At 51.1% G+C, this 19,589-nt stretch overlaps 1 protein-coding gene across 4 annotated transcripts in view; it reads left to right on the forward strand.

The window, feature by feature from the left end:
• The window catches only part of CIB4 (calcium and integrin binding family member 4), a 60,588-nt gene that overhangs the window by 11,190 nt on the left and 29,809 nt on the right, over positions 1 to 19,589 (forward strand). For all 4 annotated transcript variants that reach the window (XM_055377605.2, XM_055377606.2, XM_004028966.4 and 1 more), the window contains one exon: positions 1,318 to 1,414. In XM_055377605.2, coding sequence (XP_055233580.2) covers positions 1,318 to 1,414 — 97 coding nt within the window. The remainder of the gene's footprint in view (positions 1 to 1,317; positions 1,415 to 19,589) is intronic.

Below are 19,589 nucleotides of genomic sequence, written 5' to 3' on the forward strand. Positions count from 1 at the left end.
AACACAGAGAGAGGGCAGGCTGGGTGTCCCCTCTGAGGCCCCGGGTAACACAAACACTCTCACCTACCAAACACTGCGCTGACGTTTCATACACCTCCCCTCATTTAATCCTCACGAGTGTGTGTGGGGAGATTTATTACCCCACTGCAAAGAGGAGCAGACTGAGGCTCAGGTGGATTCAGAACCTTGCTCGACGCCTCAGAACTATTAAGTGGCAGAGTCAGGATTTGAATGTAGATCTGTCTGGCTCTAGAGACAGTGTTTTCAACCAGCCTGTGGTGACCCCACCACCCGCCATCCACCATTTATACATAAACACACATACCCTTCAGCCTCCTTCACACTGAACCCCCGCCACAGCCCTCCAAGAGAGATATCATTCTTGTCCCTTATCCAGATGATGAAACTAAAGTTCAGAAATGTCAAGTGAGTTGCCTGAGGTCACACAGCCCTGCCATAGCAGTTCAGGTTCTGGGATCCAGGCCTCCTGGGCCCCAGGGCACCACTGTCTCACCTCCACTGGCTGCCTTGGTTGCTGGACCTGTAGGCCTAAGAGCTTGCCGGTGGACAGGGACCCAGGTTCAGGATAGGGTGAGAAAGACAGGGAATGAGGGCTCATCCTCTCTCAGCCTGAGGCAGAGCTCCCTCCCGCCCTCTTACTCTCAGGGGTCACACGGCCATTTCACCCTCTGCCTGTAGCTTATAAGCAAAATCCTCTTGACTGGGATGGGATCCTATAGACAGAGACATCGCTGACAGGGATGATTAGGAAGACCCCTCAGTCCACGATCTGCTGGAACCAAGTTTGCTGTCAAGTGGCCTAGCAAGGCTGGTGGTTTGCTGGCTGCAGGCAGCTGGGCTCTAATCCCGGCTCACTCAGACCCACGAAGTGACCTCTTTTCTTGGGTTGAGGATGGAAATTGGCAGATGGCCAGAGGTGGGGACCCTGGCTTCCCCAAGGTCCTACTGGCTTCCCCATCCATAACCGAGGGACTGGACATAAGCCCCTTCAGTTCTGACATTCTATGATGAACCCTTGTAGAGTGTGCTGCTGGCTACAGGGCATATTCGCCTAACTTTCCTCTCACCTGGCTCATCTCTGCATCCTCTATGGTGTGCCTGGCACGCTGGAGGGTCCAGGGATGTTTCTAGAAGACATATTTATTACTGCGCTTTATTATTATTGATTACTGCCTTTTCTGTGTCAGCCAACCCCAAGTCTCCTTCCTCAAAGAGACACCCCCACCCCTTGCAGCAGGAGACAGGCTTGCTGGCCTCCTTTCCCTGGCCACACGGCCTTAATGCCTCTCTTCTCAGCATCCATGACACCTTCCTGAAGCTCTGCCCGCCTGGGAAGTACTACAAGGAGGCGACGCTCACCATGGACCAGGTCAGCTCCCTGCCAGCTCTGCGGGTGAGTCCAGGACGGTGGGTGGGGCAAGGGCAGCATCAGTGGGACCTGCTGATGGGCTGATAGGTGCTGGGAGGGGTGGGGTGAGGTGGGCACTCCGTGCTGTGGGATGGTCACCTCACTCCAAGGGGCTCCTGATCCTCCAGGCAGAGGAGCACAAGGACATGGCTCCCAAACACTTCCTGCATGCATCTGGCCTCCCTCCATCCTCACCTCGGTCCTAGAGCAGGACCCTGTGATAACAGTCACTACTTCTCAGGTGGGGCCAGGGGCAGACGGGGCATGAGACCTGCTCCAGGCCTTACCATGGGAGGTGGCGGCCCCATCTGGAGGTGCTCCCTGGCCCTGCTGCTCAGCCTCTGAGGCCAGCCTGTGGGTCTTTAGATGGGCTTCAGCTTGCAGTCCACCCCACGCTGTTTGCTCATTCCTTACTTAACCCTCACCCCAGTGACCCCACACCAGCCAGTTTCCTCTGCTGTCTGTTGTGCCCCAAACTAGGGCAAGTGACCCTAGGCCAGGATCCCCTGCAGGACCATTAGGCCTTGAGGAAGCCAGGGCGCCACCCTAGCCATCGGCCCAGTCCCTCAGCCCTTCTCTTCTCCTCAGGCTGCCTCAATGGACTGGGGCTTTTCTAGAGGGACTGAGAATTTTCTCAGGTTCTTCTCTGAGAAGCCAGGAGGAGCAGGGCTCGGGGCCCAGAGACTGTCCTCCCAACCTGCCTTCTTCCCAGCTCCAGGAGTGGCTGCAGGAAAGAAGGGTGCTTGCATTTCTGCTCTTGCAATCCTCTCTCTCCTCAACTCGCCCTCAATTCAGCCAACGCTGCCTGGGCTGGAGGCTCCTGTTACACAGACGGCTGGTTGAATGCTCATTCCCTCCCAGTTTCCACAACTTTTCCTGGGCTGAATCTCACCTTCCAAGCACCCAGAACACACTCCCACCCCCCACAAACACACACCCTTGCTATGGGTGGGTCCTTGGCAAACCTTCCCTGGTCTTGGTTTCCTCACCTGTAAAATGGGTAGAGCAGTGGGGGGAGGCTGGGAGTGACCGTGTGCACTCTAAGACTCCTGGCCCCACAGGCAGTGCTAGCCTGAGCTGTCCCTGATCCCCCCACCTCCCAATCCTTTAGGGACAATTATCTGAGCCTTTATCCCTGTTACGAAGAGGCCCTGCCCTTCCCCCAGGGCAGCCTGGAAGAGCCTAGAGGCACACAATAAAGGACTCCAAAATCACTCCTGAGATTTTAATTAAAATTTGTGCATTGCATTGAGAGGAAATGTCACGTTAACAAATCATGGCTACGTCAGGCTTCTCTATTTTTCATTCGGTTCTTGGCAGAATAATGACTTCAGTTTGTCATTGTTCAATGAGAGCCCATCTTCGTTTCTGTTTGGAACGAACTGGGCTCTGAGAACTGTGGCCACCACTTGGAAGAGGCCTGGGGACACCAGGGAGGAGGAGGCTGGCTCCTGAGGAAGGGACATGGAGGGGGCACAGACATGTCATTCAAGCCACGGCTGCACGGCCCCTCCTAAGTGACAGGCCTATCTGTAGGGCAGACAGAGACAGAGGAAAATGCACAAAGCTGGGTCTTGAAATAGAGGCAGGAGTGGAGAAGACAAAATAATGAGAAAGGGTGAGGGGTGGGTAGGTGGGTGGGGGTAGCTGGGAGAAGCTGGGATTCTGGAGGGGAAAGAAATAGAAACCTCAGAAAGGTGAGTGAATCAAAGACTGTGACTGTGACAGAAACAAAATGGGGAGGCGGTCTTCCTGGCACCCCCCACTTCCTGGCCTCACCTTCACACAGTCACACCCCACGTGTACACGTGCATGGGCTCCACCACACGTGGGTGGGACTTCTCTCAAACCCAGGCCATCCACTAAGGGACCCGGGGCCAGGGCCAGCCAGAGAGGCAGGGCTGATGGGAAGCTTCTGCCCTCCCCTGGGTGGGTGCAGGGTCACTGGTCAGTCCCAGACTCTCTGAATGCTACGACTGGAAAGAAACTTAGAGACCGCCCAGTCTAGTCACTGTTAAATGCTCCTCACCCTGATTTTATTAATGTGGAAACTGAGGTCCCAAGAGGGAAACAACTTCCAAGGGGCCACATGATGGAAGAGTCTGGACTAGTTCCTGCTCTGGGGGAGTCAGCCTGAACTCTGGCCCAGGCAGAGCCTCCTATTCTAATCAAGGCTTGGCTGAGCAGTGACCATGTGCCTGGGTCTTCCAGGTGCCACAGAGGGCCCAAGGGGAGCCGAACTGGAGGGGTGGCATAGAGGGTGTTGGTGACCCATGGCCTCAACACATCCTTCTCCAGCAATAGCCTTGTCTCAGTAGGGCCTAGAGTCTCTGTTTGGCCCCCAAAGGAGTAAGCACTGGACTAAGATCAGGAGGGCTGAGTCTGGGCCTGGAGCTATCACACTCCTTGCATGTTACATCCCCCCATTTATAAACCAATATGAACACCTTGTGCTAGGTAAGGGACCCAGTGGAGGTGAGCCATTGTCCTCCGCACTATCTTTTATGCTTCTCCTGTTCCTCTCTTCCATGTCATGGATGAGGAGCCTGTTGGGGTTAGGGGTGGGGTGCAGCAAGGCTTGAGAAGGCCTGGGATGGGGCAGGTGGGGTGAGGCCTGCTCTTCCCAGCAGATAGGCTAGGTGCACAGGCCGGGGCTGGGATGCTTCACCTTTTCTGGAGTCTCAGACCCCCTCTTCCCCCCGGACTTGCTCACTGGAGAGCAGCTGGGAAGTGGAGTCTTGGCCACATGACTTTAATTTTACTTTTCTGATTTAATCTTAAATGGTCATGATTTTATTCTATTATACAAATAAGAGCCAGCTCATTGTAGAAAAACTAGAGAACACAGAAAAACAATAAAAAGATTAAAATGATATATTAGTCTACCTCAAGGGATGACTGCCACAATCATTTTGGCTTATTTCCTTCCAGACTTTTTTCTATGCAGATATATACATGTTGATTTGGATCCCATTTTTTTTTTTTGTATGTTGTTTTTTTTTTCTACTTGGATTTCTTTCTTGCTTTTCCATCTGGTCTCCAACAGCCAGAACCGTCTTGTGAACTGAAGACCCTGAGCCATTGCCCCACCTAGAGAACTAGGGATAGGGCACCAGGCCAGGCATGAAAGAACTAGGTTTGGATTCACTTGCTAGCCACATGATCTTTGGCAAGTGACATCAAAAGAGGAATGACTGGAGTGGGGAGAAGCAAAGGGGCAAATAGACTTCAGCTAACTATACTACAAGGCTACAGTAACCAAAACAGCATGGTAAAGGTACAAAAACAGACATGTAGACCAATGGAACAGAATAAAGAACCCAGAAATAAGGCCACACACCTACAACCATCTGATCTTTGACACACAACAAAAATGAGCAATGGGGAAAGAATTCCCTATTCAATAAATGATGCTGGGAGAACTGGCTAGCCATATGCAGAAAATGGAAACCAGATCCCTTCCTTATACCTTATACAAAAATTAACTCAAGATGGATTAAAGATTTAAATGTAAAACCCCAAACCATAAAAACCCTAGAAGAAAATCTAGTCAATGCCGTTTAGGGCATAGGCATGGGCAGAGATTTCATGATGAAATTGCCAAAAGCAATTGCAACAAAAGCAAAAATTGACAAATGGGATCTAATTAAACTAAAGAGCTTCTGCACAGCAAACAAAACTGTCTGCGCAGGTCTGGGTGGGCAGCAGTCGGGGGGTGGAGCCTGTTTTCCACAGGTGGGCGCAGTGGCTCACGCCTGTAATCCCAGCACTTTGGGAGGCTGAGGTGGGTGGATCACCTGAGGTTGGGAGTTCGAGACCAGCCTGATTAACATGGAGAAACCCCCTCTCTACTAAAAATACAAAATTAGCCGGGCATGGTGGCACATGCCTCTAATCCCAGCTATTTGGGAGGCGGAGGCAGGAGAGTTGCTTGAACCCAGAAGGCAGAGGTTGCAGTGAGCCGAGATTGTGCCATTGCACTCCAGCCTGGGCAACAAGGGTGAAACTCCATCTCAAAAAAAAAAAAAAAAAAAAAAAAGGCTGTCCTTAGAAAAGGAAAGGCCTCGCTGTAGGTGGTCCCAGACACAGGTCCAGGTACAAGCACATGCAGGTTTCTCCACAATACAAGTAAACACTCCCTAACTGCCAGCGCTATGCACAGAGGGAATGCGCTTTCTGTCACTGACGGGTGTTCTAGCATCCCTCAGTCTCAAAGAGAGATTGGACCGATGCTCTGGTGCCCTCCTCACTCTCTGAGTCTGTGGTTCTGGCCCTAGGACTTGGTCTTACTCTCTTTTGTGGTGTGCCATCTACCACAGTATGTCCCAGACTTACAAAAAAATTTGTGGGTACATAGTAGGTGTATATATTTATGGGGTACATGAGATGTTGTGATGCAATGCGAAATAAGCACATCGTGGAGAATGGGGCATCCATCCCCTCAAGCATTTATCCTTTGAGTTACAAATAATCCAATTACCCTCTAAGTTATTTCCAAATATACAATTATTCTTGACTATAATACCTATATAAAATATATATATATATACACCATAATACCCTGTTGTACTATCCAATAGTAGGTCTTATGCATTTTTTCTATTTTCTGTGTGTGTACCCATTAACCATCCCTGCCTGCCCCGCCCCCCACCCTCCCGCTAGCCTTCCCAGCCTGGTCCCAGACTTTTTATTCAAAAACAAAATCTTTTTTTGAGACAGGACTAGAGATGCCAACTTTCAGTTTTGCCAAGTAAGGACGTTAAAAAAAATATGTCATCCACTGTCAGTGACCATCATTTTATTTTAAAGAAATATTAATTTTAAAACAAAAATGTAAGAAGCCTCGAGTGTTTTCAGACACACCCCCTGTTGTCCGTATTGTTCTCCGTTTGTCACCTGTTGTCAAGAACTTTGTCACTGACTCATCCCTAGTGCTCAGACCAGCTTTTGGAGACCTAGAGCGAGGACTAAAGATTCCTTCTGTGTCTTTCCGATTCTGGACAAAGCAGAAGGCTTGCAATGAGCAAGGAGAGGCTTGCTGGGAGGTGGGGGCCCGGCTGTGCCTGCGTCCTCTGCGGCCACAAGGACGGGAGCTGCGTGACTCACACTGCCCAGAACACGTCTCTGGAATAGGCTTTGAGAACTGGGCCCCAGGGAGCTCTGGGTACTGATATAACTTGGCTCAGGGGCTCGAGTGGTCTGGGAAGAAAGCTTTGTTTTCTTAACTTGGGTTCACTTGTGGAAAAAGCGGGCTTGGGAATATTGGGAAGGGTCTGCCCATCAGCGGAGAACAAGGCGAGAGAACATCCTGGGTAGCAGGAAAAGCCTGCTGACCAAAATGTCCTGCACGGGGACAGGACTCAGTGCCCCCTTTCCACTCAGCAGTTTCTGTTTTCTTTTTGTCTGATGGATTTGGTGTATTTAAAAGTGTATTAGCTCAATGTTTCTGTTCTTGTAAATAATTATCTTGCTTTCTGTAAACACAGATGAGTGTGGCATGGTGTGACTTGGGTTTCTAGTTTCCGAGCCCAGAGCTGTATTTGCATCCACCAGGGATGGCTGGAAACAGGGCCTGAAGGAAGATCGCAGGGCCTTGGAGCAGGTAGGGTGGAGGCCTGCACACTGGCGGGGCCACCTCACCCCCCTGGCCTCTTCCCTCCTCCTGCTCCGGGCTTCCTGCAGGCAGATGGTCTGCGCATAGACCCGCCCCTACTACATTTTATCCCATCTGTTACAGAGCAGAGAGGTTTGGAAACCTGCCCGAGGTGTAGGGAGGTATGGTTAGGATGGCCCCTAAGGTTTCAGCTCCATCTCGGTTTCTATGTATCTCCCAAAGTTTTCCGAGCCTTTCTGAGTCCTGCTTAGAGCTAGTTCCTATCTGCTTAGAACAGCTTGCAAAGAACTCACTCCCAAGGCTGAAAGCGATGAAAAGTCCTGAAATTTACTCAGCCTTTCAAGAAATCCTAAAAGTAGGTGGGGTGGGAATGGTAGTGTATTTTTAAACATTTAATATTTATTTTATTATTTATTTATTTATTTTGAGACAGGGTCTCACTCTGTTGCCCAGGCTCACGTGCAGTGGTGTGAACACAGCTCCCTGCAGCCTCAATCTCTGGGGCTAAAGCGATCCTCCCGCCTCAGCCTCCCGAGTAGCTGGAACCACAGGCATGTACCACCACACCCAGCTAATTTTTGTGTTTTTCATAGAGATGGAGTCTTGTCATGTTGTCTGGTTGGTCTTGAATGCCTGGGTTTAAGCAATTCTCCTGCCTCAGCCTCCCAAAGTGCTGGGATTAGAGGCGTGAGCCACCATACCTAGCCTTAATTTTTATTCTAATCAAAAAAAAAATTTTTTTAGTTTTTATCATTTATTTATTTATTCTTATTTATTTTTTTTGAGATGGAGTCTCACTCTGTTGCCCATGTTGGAGTGCAGAAGCACCATCTCAGCTCACTGCAACCTCTGCCTCCCAGGTTCAAGCAATTCTCCTGCCTCAGCCTTCTGAGTAGCTGGGATTACAGGCGCGTGCTGCCATGCCTGGCTAATTTTTGTATTTTTAGTAGAGATAGGGTTTCTCCATGTTGGCCAGGTTGGTCTTGAACTCCTGACCTCAAGTGATCTGCCCACCTCGGCCTCCCAAAGTGCTGGGATTACAGGTGTGAGCCACCTCACCTGGCCTTTTTTTTAAGTTTTTAAATCAAAATTATTCATGTGTGCCAGGAGTTAAGTTGCCCTATGAGGGTTGCCACATTTCCCCTTCTCAAAGGCAACTATTTTCAGCTCTTGGCTGATTCTTTCCTTATTTGCCTCCATGTCTTTAAAGAGCACCTTGTATTACCCCTTCTTGATAGTTCAGCCTTTGACTTCCCCTAAGAGCTAAAGCTCTTCCCCTCCCCGACACCCATCCTATTCCTCACTTTTTGTTCCCCTGCCCTCCCAATATAGTTACATGATAGTTTGGGGGAGATCAATAGTCAATGTTTTGTATTATTATTATTTATTATTATTATTTTTTGAGATGGAGTCTTGCTCCGTCGCCCAGGCTGGAGTACAGTGATGTGATCTCGGCTCACTGCAACCTCTGTCTCTTGGGTTCAAGCAATTCTTCTACCTCAGCCTCCCAAGTAGCTGGGATTACAGGTGCCCGCCACCATGCCCAGCTAATTTTTGCATTTTTAGCAGAGACAGGGTTTCACCATGTAGGCCAGGCTGGTCTCGAACTCCTGACCTCAGGCGATCCACCCGCCTTAGGCCTCCCAAAGTGCTGGGATTACAGGCGTGAGCCACCACGCCTGGCCTCAATGTTTTGTATTATTATGACTGCATACACTGTTCAGAGCTGAGTCATGAAATAAGCTGTAGTTACTTTCCCTTTCTGTGTAGTTTTGTTTATTTTTCCTGGATGTCATCATTGTTTTTGCTTAGTTGTCTATGTACTTTTCATTGAATTGACACCAAACCTCTGCCAATCTTCTAAGTCTTCTCCAAAGGCATTTAGAAATGAGAAGTTTCCTGTACATTTCCTTTTCCTAGCAAAATTTCTCTTGGAGCCTTCTAACATTCTCTAACTAGGACTGGGTTGCCCTCTGAGCCTGGTATATGTTACCACCTTGGGATCTCCTTTCATGACCATCTCAGATTCTTCTCACCACTCTCTTGGGTCTTGCATTTTCTGTTTTCATGTCTCTCCATTTACTCCCCTTCTTTTGGTGGAGCACATCCTCTGGTAGCTTTCTGATAAAGGGTGCATGGAGATAAATGTTTTTACAACTTACATATCTGAAAATGTCTTTTTCTCCTCTCATACTTGACTGATAATTTACCTATTTATTTATTTTTTGTAGAGATGGGGTCCCACTATGTTGCCTAGGCTGGTCTTGATCTCCTGGGCTTAAGTAATTCTCCCACTTCAGCCTCCCTCCCAAAGTGCTGGGATAACAGGTGCATGCCACCGAACCTGGCCTTTGACTGAGAGTTTAGATGGAATTGTAGGTTGGATATCATTTTTCTTTAGAATTTGGAAAGCATCACTTAATTGCATTTTAGCTTTCACCGTTGTTATTGAGAGGTCCAAAGCCTTTCTGTTTCCTGATCTTTTTTCATTCCCTGTTTTTTTTTTTTTTTTCCTGGAAACTTGTAGACTCTTCTCTTTTATTTTACTACTCTGATATTCCCAACAATAATTGTTGGCACGAGTCCTTTCCCCTGTGTGTGAGGCACGCGGAGGACCCACTCAGCCTGGAAACTCATGTCCTTCAGCTCTAGGGCCTTTCCTTTAATTATTTCATTGATAACTTTCTCCCTTCTGTTTTCTTTGTCCTTTCTTTCTGGAACTTTAATATTCTGATGCTGTACATCCTAGATTGGTCCTTTATTCTCTGTCTTTTCTCTCCTACTTTTCATCTTTGCCTTTTTGCTCTTCTTTCTGGGAGATTTCCTCCACTTTATCTTCAACTCTAATTGGGTTTTTCACTTCTGCCATCATGCGTTTAGTTTCCAAGAGCTCATTTTTGTTCTCTGATCTTTCTCATTTTTGTAGCGTCTTCTCCTTTTTCCTTCAAGGTGCTTTTCTCACTTGTTTGTTTGGGTCCTTGGCTTGCGCATCAGAAGCCTTCCTCAGATATCTGGTCATCAAGGGCTCATGATGATGAGTGAAGGGTGGTTGCTAAAAAGCTGTTTTAAAGCTGAAGTCCCTAGGTGGGATTTATCAACCGGGAGCTTCACTGAAGGGCGATCTGAGGGGTCATTTTGAGGATTCTCTAGAAAAATGGAGAGTAAAATTCTGCCTGCTAGCATCCTAGAGCCATGTTAGGAAAGAGGGCTGGTGCGGTCTCAGAGTTCAGCACCTGTATGTTTATTCACTCCCCAGTTCTCAACCATGTCTGATGTCCCCCGTGGAGAAAGCCTCTGCTATATTCTCCCCAGAGAACAACCTCCCGTCTTTTGCAGGGGCTGGGGATGGGCAGTCACCCCATGGTGCTGAGCAGCCAGTGGGTTGGCGGGGGTGGGGGTGTCTAGAACTCCAACTGCTTTAAACACTTGCAATTGACCTTCCTTTCAGCCAGCCTCTATTTCCAGCGCTACCAGGAACTTCCAGTCGCAGAGTCTGTAGGGGATTCCGGGATGGAGATCAGGGTGGTGTCACCTTCCCCGCTGTGGGATTCGGGTCCTGCTTCCTCAGTCGCGGAGTCTGTAGGGGATTCTGGGATGGAGATCGGGGTGGTGTCACCTTCCCTGCTGTGGGCTTCGGGTCCTGCTTCCTCAGTCGCGGAGTCTGTAGGGGATTCCGGGATGGAGATCGGGGTGGTGTCACCTTCCCTGCTGTGGGCTTAGGGTCCTGCTTCCTCAGTCGCGGAGTCTGTAGGGGATTCCGGGATGGAGATCGGGGTGGTGTCACCTTCCCTGCTGTGGGCTTAGGGTCCTGCTTCCTCAGTCACAGAGTCTGTAGGGGATTCTGGGATGTAGATCAGGATTGTGTTGCCTTCCCCGCTGTGGGCTTTGGGTCCTGCTTCCTCAGTCGCAGAGTCTGTAGGGGATTCCGGGATGGAGATTGGGGTGGTGTCACCTTCCCCGCTGTGGGCTTAGGGTCCTGCTTCCTCGAGTCTGCTGGGTTACTTCCCACTTGCTTGTCTGTTTCCTGTGTATGTCACTGTGAACCTGCTGTTGTTTCCCTGTCAGGTCTCTATGTTTTTGTGGGTCATGCCTCTAAGAAACCCCTTTACTTTCATTTTGGCAGGTGTCAGGAGGGAGTGAGGTTTGATGCAAGGGATCTTTCACCCTGTCGCTTTACCCAGGAATCACACCTGCCTTTCCGATGTGCAGTAAAACATTACAGAAATCCCCTCCTCATCGTTGCCCTCGTAGAATCTTCCGCACATATAGCAGCTGCCCCCACAACTTTCCTTTTCCACTCTCCATTCCCAAACTCCCAAGCGCTCCATGAGGCTGGTGTCCTGAGAGCCTGGTCCTGTACTGCCCTCCTTCCGGTCTCCACGCTGGGACGCCCAGCAGCCAGGCACTTCCGGAGCCTCCCTCACCCCCCGGGGAGGGCCCTGTGAGGAGACTCCTGGGAAATGTCACTCCTCTTTCCTTTGATTTCATCCCCAGAGGGAAAAGACCATGGATAAGAGAAGTTTTTGTGGAGAATGCCTGGTGAATAGAGGCTCCCACGCCTGGTTCTCGTCCATCACCCCATAAGAAGTGACTATGCGTTTACTGCGGGTTGTGCACCGAGTTCGGTCATGGGGGCTGATGGGGCCTCTTCTCAGGGAATTCTGGATAAAGAACAGGAGACTCACCAGCCAGGGGCTTCACAGCGCTCAGATTCTTGACCCAAGTGCCCAAAGTGCCCAAAGCTGGGGCCCAGATGGTCTCACCCAGGCTACCAGTAAGCACAGTCCCTCCTAGAGAGGCCGGTGGGAGATGCCTTGGTCATGCCCGTCAGCATCTCCTTCCCACTTCTTAGGAGCTGAGTGGCTTCCTGGGCGGCCATGCAAGTCTTGGCACAACTTCTTCCTCCATGAGGACCCAGGAAGGACCTCGCCAGTGCTGCCCTGCGGCCAGGCTAGGACCAGGCCCTTGGAGTACCCACACGTAGACCCTTCCCCAGCACCCGGCCCGACTGGACCCCCAGGCCCAAGGCAGGCTTGGCTCTCTGGCCCGGTGAAAACTTTGCCATTAAAAATGACAGTCTTGACTGGGTGCGGTGGCCCATGCCTGCAATCCCACTACTTTAGGAGGTCGAGGTGGGAGGATTACTTGAGCCCAGGAGTTCAAGACCAGCCTGGTCTTGATCTCACTATGTTGCATAGTGAGATCCTTTCGCTACAAAAAATAAAAAATTAGCCAGGCATGGTGGTGTGCACCTGTAGCCTCAGCTGCTTAGAAGGCTGAGGTGGGAGGATGGCTTGAGGCCGGGAGGTTGAGGCTGCAGTCAGCCATGGTGGCACCATTGCACTCCAGCCTGGGTGACAGAGTGAGATTCTGTCTGAAAGAAAAGGAAAGACAGTCCTGCTTCTTCTTGCAGAGACCTGGGCTGGAGGGGTCTCAAAGGCTCTTGGGTTTTTGAGCCTCTTTTCCTCTGGATATGGCACATGTGGAGGGTGTTAGAATCTGCCTGTCCACCTGAGACGAGGTCGGGGTGGAGGGAGGCAGGGCCTGGACTCCAGGGACCTTCCTGGTGCATTTTTTGATCAGTTTTTCAGAGCTGTGTCATGGCCTCCACCTCACCACACTTTCCAAGGGTGAGCCAGCCTTCATAGATGGAGAAACTGAGGCCCATGGGTGGGATGCAACCTACACTTGGTAACAGGGCCAGTCAGAGGGTGAGCCAAGGTTCCAACCCAGGCTTCCCTCCCCAGCCTAGGCCGTTCTACACTCCCTGTTCTGATTTTCTACCGTGTCCAGAGGAAACTCCATGTCTGAGGTTTGGTCCGTTGATGAGGAGCTGCCTGACCTCCTGGCTGTCACGAACTCAGGGCAGCCCTCCGGGAATGCTACACTCAGCCAGAGGGCAGAGGATTGAGGAGGAGGAAGGCAGCCGCAGGGGGGTCTTTGATCATCCTCAACCCAGGCAGGGACAGCTGGACCCGGTGATAATCCTCCTCCTGTATTTAGGCCACTGCCCTGAGCCCCTCCCTCACCCTCAGATAGTCTCCCTGGCTTGTTAATGAAAAGCAGCAGATTGGATGAGTACAGCAATTCCACTCTCCAACCCCAAATGTTCTCTGCCCTAGTCACCGCTTCATGGTTGCAAGCACTTTCACAGTCTACCTAGTTTGATCCTCACAGCAGCTCTGTAAGATGCAGTGGTATCTCCCCATTCTACAGATGAGGAAACTGAGGCTCTGAGAAGCTGAAAGCCCTACTCAAGGCCACACAATTGCCCAGAGACTGTCCTGCCAACCTGCCTTCATCCAGCTCCAGAAGTGGCTACAGGAAATAAGGGTGTTTGAATTTTTGCTTTTGCCAACTTCTCTGTCCTCATCTCGCCCTCAATTTAGCCAACCCTCCCTGAGCTAGAGGCTCCTGTTACACAGAGGGCTGGCTGAATGCTCATTCCCTCCCAGTTTCCCCAACTGTTCCTGGGCTGAATCCCACCTCCTACATGCCCAGGACACAATCATGCCCACCCACGCTCACATGTGCGCACACACACACACACACACATTCCACGCTCTTGCTGTGGGTAAGTTCTTGACAAACCACTTCCCTGGTCTCGGATTCCTCACCTGTAAAATGGGTAGAGCAGTGGGGGAGGCTGGGAGTGACCATGTGTGCTCTAAGACTCCTGACCCCTCACAGGCAGTGCTTGCCTGAGCTGTCCCTGCTCCCCTCACCTTCCAATCCTTTAGAGGCAATCGTTTGAGCCTTTGTCCCTGTTATGAAGAGGCCCTGCCCTTCCCCCAAGACTTCTGTTTGCTCTTCTGCATATCTCTTCATCTTCTCGGGAAGATAAAAGTCAAGGTCACCATGCAGGTGACACGTGTGTGTGCCTGTGTGGATACACACGTGAGCACATGTCTAATTTATGTACATGTGTGTGGTAGGAGGAGGAAGGAGGATGGGAAGGAGCTGGTGGCCGGGGTGGTTGATGGCTGAGATGGAATAGCTGTTCTCATACACATCTGGGACGCCCTGTGGAGTCTCTGTCTTGGGTGTTGGGGTAGCCTGGGCTTAGGTCCAGCTCCTGACAGCAGGGCCCCTTCAGCTCCCAGCACCCAGCTTCTTGGGCTCCTGTGGTAGGCCTGGGAATTGTCTGATTCCCAAGTCCCCAAGCCAGGCCCCACCCTTAGTGCCCAGACGCCCCAGCGGGACAAATCTTCCACTGAGAAAGGACAGAGAGAACAAAGGGCCCAGCCCGGCCTCCCAGGCTCGCACCCCAAGGCTCCACCTCACAGGGCCCGAGGTCACCAAGCCTTTCATTCCATTGGGGAGATGCACGCTGGCTCTGTGAGCACCCTAGGAGCTGGCGACCTCCACTCTTCACTCACCCAGGGCTGCAGGCACGGCCACCATGCTGCATTCAGCTGACCTCAGGCCAGCTGGCTGCCCCATGTGGCCCCCAGGCAGTCCTGAGATCTGGGCTGTGCCCAGCACGGTGTGGGATGTCACACATGCATCATCTCACTTACTCCTCAAGGTAACTGTTTGAGGAGGGAGTTGTTCGCTTCATTTACAGCTGGGCCGCAGAGGCCCACAGGGGTTAAGCAGCCCAGCCACCACAGTCACATGGCTGATGGAAATCGGCAGCCTTGCTCTCCAGTGCTCACCCCCCACCGCCCCCCAGCGCTGGTGGGAGGGTCCCGACGCCTGATGCCAGTCGGAGCTGGGAGGGTAACTTGGCAGCTGGTTCACACCCTGCATTTTCAAGCATCATTAGATCTTTTTCTGACAACTTCATCAGTTAGCAGGGCTCAGAATTGGCAAAAATCCTTATTTAGACATTCAGCCAAAGAATTAAGAAGTGGTTTGTTTCAGAAAAAGCTCAGTGATGTAGGAGGCAGTCTCTGTTCTGGGTCGAGCAGGCAGCAGTAGAGGGACGGGCTCTGGCCCCCTGCCTCGGCCTTGCCGCTGCCACCTGGCGGTCTTGGGCTTGGCACCACCCTTCTCAGGGCCTCAGTGTCTTCATCTTCCAAATGGGTGTGATAGCACCTCCCACAGGTGAGGAAGGTAGCGAGGAAAGCCTGGGAAGTTGGGGAAGAGCTCAGGGCTCTAGTTTTAGCTTTCGCATCTGCTGGCTGTGTGGCCTGGGGCCAGTTCCTTCCTCTTCCTGGGCCTCAACTTTCTCCCTAGACCAAAGGGCGGGGCATGGATGACCTGAGGCTCTAATCTCACGCCAGGGGTGAAGGGAGCCTGTAGGGATGGCAGCCCCTCTCCCAGGGCATCCTGGGAGGTAGGGGAGATTCTGTACCCTGCAGCCTATGTGGTACCTCTTGCAGGGGACAATGGATGGGTAAGACTTCCCACTGCTCACCTGGCTGCAGTTTGTTTGACCCCTGTTTCATGCTGTCTGGGGGCAGGGGATGGAGAGGCATTCTGCTTTCATTTGTCCAGGATTTGACTGTTCCCCTGACTCCTTACATGCCACATCTTACTGGGAAGCAGCATTCAGACTGTTACTGTCTCCAGTTCATGGAGGAGAAAATTAGGCACTGGGTACCTGAGTGACCTCCCTCAGTCACCCAGCTAGTCTGGTATGCAGCCAGGGCTGGAACTCAAACCAGCACTGGCAACCGCAGGGCCAACTCTCCTTGCTTCTCATCACGTTTCTCACTTCCTGGGAAGATTTTCTCATCCAGTCAAACCCACTCAGGCCTCTAATTGGTTCTGTCAATGATTCGTGACTTCTCTCAAAGCTCCCAAGAGCAGGGCGCATTATCCTTGCCGTGCAGCATTGGAGAGGCAGTTTAGCAAATGGAAGGAGTTCAGGCTTCCGGGCAAGTTGCTCCACTTCCCGGAGCCTCAGCTTCCTTACCTTGAACTTGGGCATGGCGAGCCCCCTTTGCAGGGTCATGTAAGGATTCTGTGGCTCAGCCCTTCTCTGAGGACACTCTGCACACACAGCATCTCATGTGCTTCTCCCTGTGAGGGGTGCATGTGAGTCAAGACGGGAATAATCAGCCCCACTTGGCAGATGAGTAAACGGAGGCTCGGGAGATGGAGGGGTTGCCCGAGGTGGCAGGACCAGCCAGTGACCAGCTGGAACTGGGCGCCCTGTGGTGCACCGACTCTGCCAGGCTCTGCCTCCAGGGAAAACTGTTCATGTGTCTGAGGTGAGAAGTGAGTCCAGGCTTCTTTCCAGAGGAGGAGCCTCCTCCCTCTAGTGCAAATGACACACTAATGGGATCATTTAAAAAGTATTGCTCGTGCCTGAATTCCCCAGTGACACCAAGGGACAGGCAGATGAGGGCCTGGGGAAGGGGCCGGCGGGCCTGGGGACATGCTCATCCAGTCCCTCAGCCACAGTCCGGCACTCCCAGAGTACAAGATAAACAAACTCCATTTCAGCTTTTCAAGAGTCCTGGTCCCAAGGGCCCCTCTCTGCCTGCTGGCTTGAGGCTTTATTCCACTCATGTCTTTTCTGATAACTTCATTTGTGCCCCAGAGACCTCAGACTTGTTTAAAAATAGAAAAATAAACAATATCGTTCCTGAAGTACCCCCTCCCCTCTTCGGGCCTCCTAACGAGGTGCTGGCCAAGCTGGCCGGGGCTCTGTTCCCAGGGTTTTTGACCCTCTGCAGGCCCTGGGCCTGCTGCTGCCTCCACAGGGAGGAGATGCCCTGCAGCTTTGGAGGGCTTCCCAGCAGCCCGAATGGCTAGTGTCAGAGGAGGCATTCAGCCACCTGCCTGCCGGTGTCGGCGGCCTCTGCTCTTCACAGCTGGGACAGCTGAGATGCGGGGACATATTCACCCAGGTGCAGAGAGGCAGGACAGGCCCCGCACAGGCCCGACCACAGAGAGACCTGTTGGGGACATTCCTTCTCCTCTTAGCTCTGGCCCCAGCCCTCACAAGACCCCAGGCCCCTTCTGTGTGCCAGGCACCGGATACAACTCCAGGATGCAAACCCTAAAGTTTCCTGGGCTCTTCAGGCTTGTCACCAAAAGCCCTGGAGTTGAACTGCAGTTTGTGTATAACCTCAGCTTTCCCCATCTGAAAAATGAATACAATGATAGCAGCCCTGCCTACTTCAGAGGGTTTTTATGAAGACTGGATGACAGAATGGAGGTGAAATGCTAAAATACTCCAGGAAAGGGAGGGGGATTGCAGGCAGCATTCCCAGAAGCTGCCTGTGGAGGGAGGGCATGGCTGTGCCCTCTGAGTGGCAGGACCACCTGGGGAGTCTTTATGTGTAAGCTCCAGCCTCACACCAGGGGCTTAGAGGGAAGGTGGCTAAGAAACTGGCGTGCTCCACCTGCAGAAAGACTTGGGAAGACATATGTTCTTTACATCCTTGCTGGTGGGTGGAGGAGGAATTAGATTTGGCCCCAAGGGTACTGCTAAGGTGGATGGGAAAAGTAACCTTGGGGCCCCTTCTGTTGGTCCTAGGGAGGAAATTTCCTAACAGAGAGAGGAGGCTCAGTCGAGAGAAAGCAAGCTCCAGGCGCTGGAGGCCTCCAGGCATAAGCTGGGGGATCAGGCTCCGGTGGGAACAACCCACTCTCCTAGAAAGCTGAAGCTGAGATGAGGAGAGATGATGAATGCCCTTGCATCTGCTGAAAGTCCCCTAGGCCTTGGGGAAAGGAGCCTCCTTCTCTCTCTTTCTGCCCAAGGCCAAATGCCAGAGGGAAGTGCTCCCAGCAGACCCACCCAGCATCTAGGGGAATGGAGGCAAAGGCCAGTGACCAAGACGTCACTTCTCAGGTGGCAGAAAACCCAGAGATGGGAGATAAGTTATCTCTGGAGATGATTGGAGCACCTACTGCCCTGGCCCCTGTTGATGCAGAATCTCCCCCTTGTCCCATACTCTGTAAACTGCCCCAGGGCTTAAGCCACCCCACCTTCAGGAAAGTCATCACGGGGAGCAGCTGGCAGGGCTCTTGTGGATTGAAGACAGCTTCCTTCTGTGCATATGCAGCGCCTCGCTTGGCCAGCTGCTCCTGCTCTCTCTCTCTGGGCAAATGGCCTCCTGGAAGAGGAAGAATCACCGAGAAAAGGGAAGGCTCCCAGCAGGGCCAGGCAGTTGGCAGTGGTCCCACTTCTTGAGTCCCTTCCTCCTTAGAGAGGCCTCTGAGCCACCAGGGACCCTGGGAGGGGAGGGAGGCCAGGGAACCACTGTGCTTTTTCAGGCTTTCACGCCCAGAAAGTAGAAGGAGCACAGGGGCCAACAAGGCTCTTAGAACCCTGTAGAATTATCCACAAAAATGTCCACTGCATCCTAGTTATCCATCTTTGGCTCCATATTTTGGAAAGTATATGGAAAGGTACAGACATAGATGCTCTAAGACTCAAAGATGGTGCAATGAGCTGGGGCCATCTTCCACTGAACTTCCGTTCTTATTGAGCTCTGAGCTGAATAGGATTCCCGTCTCCTGCCAGGCCTTACAGGAGAAGAGTGCGCATCAGCCCCTCACTGGGTCTGGGAGCCAGGAGTTCAGCTCTGCCTGGGTTCAGCCCTTGCCCTGCAGAGAGTGAAGCAGAAGAGAGAAGCAAAAGCTCCTGCCTCCAACCCCCTAGGAAGGAAAGTTGTTTTGCTTGCTTAGCAAATTGTCTCTGGAGTGCACTTTCTTTTCTAATTTGCTTTTTATTTATTGTTAATGTAGTATGACACCAATAAAATAAAATTTTAAGAAATCAATTCCTTAGCACCCAATGACCCTAACATAAATTTTCATTTTCTATTTTCTTTTGCCGTCTTTTCCCCTAGGCAAGCTTTATTTTATAATATTGTAGACATACATAGATACAATTTTATTCTGTGCTCTTTTCCATTAGGCATAAATGCTTTTTCTTGTTGCTACATAGTCTGTGTAATTATCATTTTGATGGCGCATAATTGCATTGAGTTCTGATTTACTAAACCATCTCCTCATGGCTGGACATTAACATTCTTTCCAGGGGTTTATTTATTTATTTGTTACTATAAATAATTTTGTAATAAACACCCTCATCTATTATTTTTTTCGTTTTTTGAATTTTTTTTAGTTTAGACATCCAGGTTCTCCTTGGAGGTTTTAGATGGATAGAACTGTCCACTCCAAGAATTTGAACTACGCAATCATTAAAATGATAATTATACTGAGTATGTAGCAACATGGAAAAACCTTTATGCCTCATAGGGGAAACTGCACAAAATAAGAAACCTGGGCTTTGGAATATCCTTAACCCAAATCAATGATAAAAGATGGAGCCCTGTGACACATCACTAGAGACCTCCCTCTAAGTTGACATGACTCCATAAAGGTCTCTTCGCATGTGGTTTTTCAATAGGCAGCTCTGCCCTGTGTTATCATACAATCCATTCTCTCCATCCTCCCACGGACAGTATTATGTGAGAACTTCCCAGATGGACTGTGCTGACAGGCGCCACAGCACTGCTGGCCCTGCAGCCCGAAGGCTAGTTTGCATCTCCTGCTGAGTGTGCAGTGGATCCTAGCCCCAAGTCTCCTCCACCTGCACTGCTGCCCAGAGGGTGCCATCCTGGAGGGAGAGATGCAGAA

Source organism: Gorilla gorilla, chromosome 12, assembly GCF_029281585.2.
Source record: "Gorilla gorilla gorilla isolate KB3781 chromosome 12, NHGRI_mGorGor1-v2.1_pri, whole genome shotgun sequence".
NCBI classification, from domain to species: domain Eukaryota; kingdom Metazoa; phylum Chordata; class Mammalia; order Primates; family Hominidae; genus Gorilla; species Gorilla gorilla.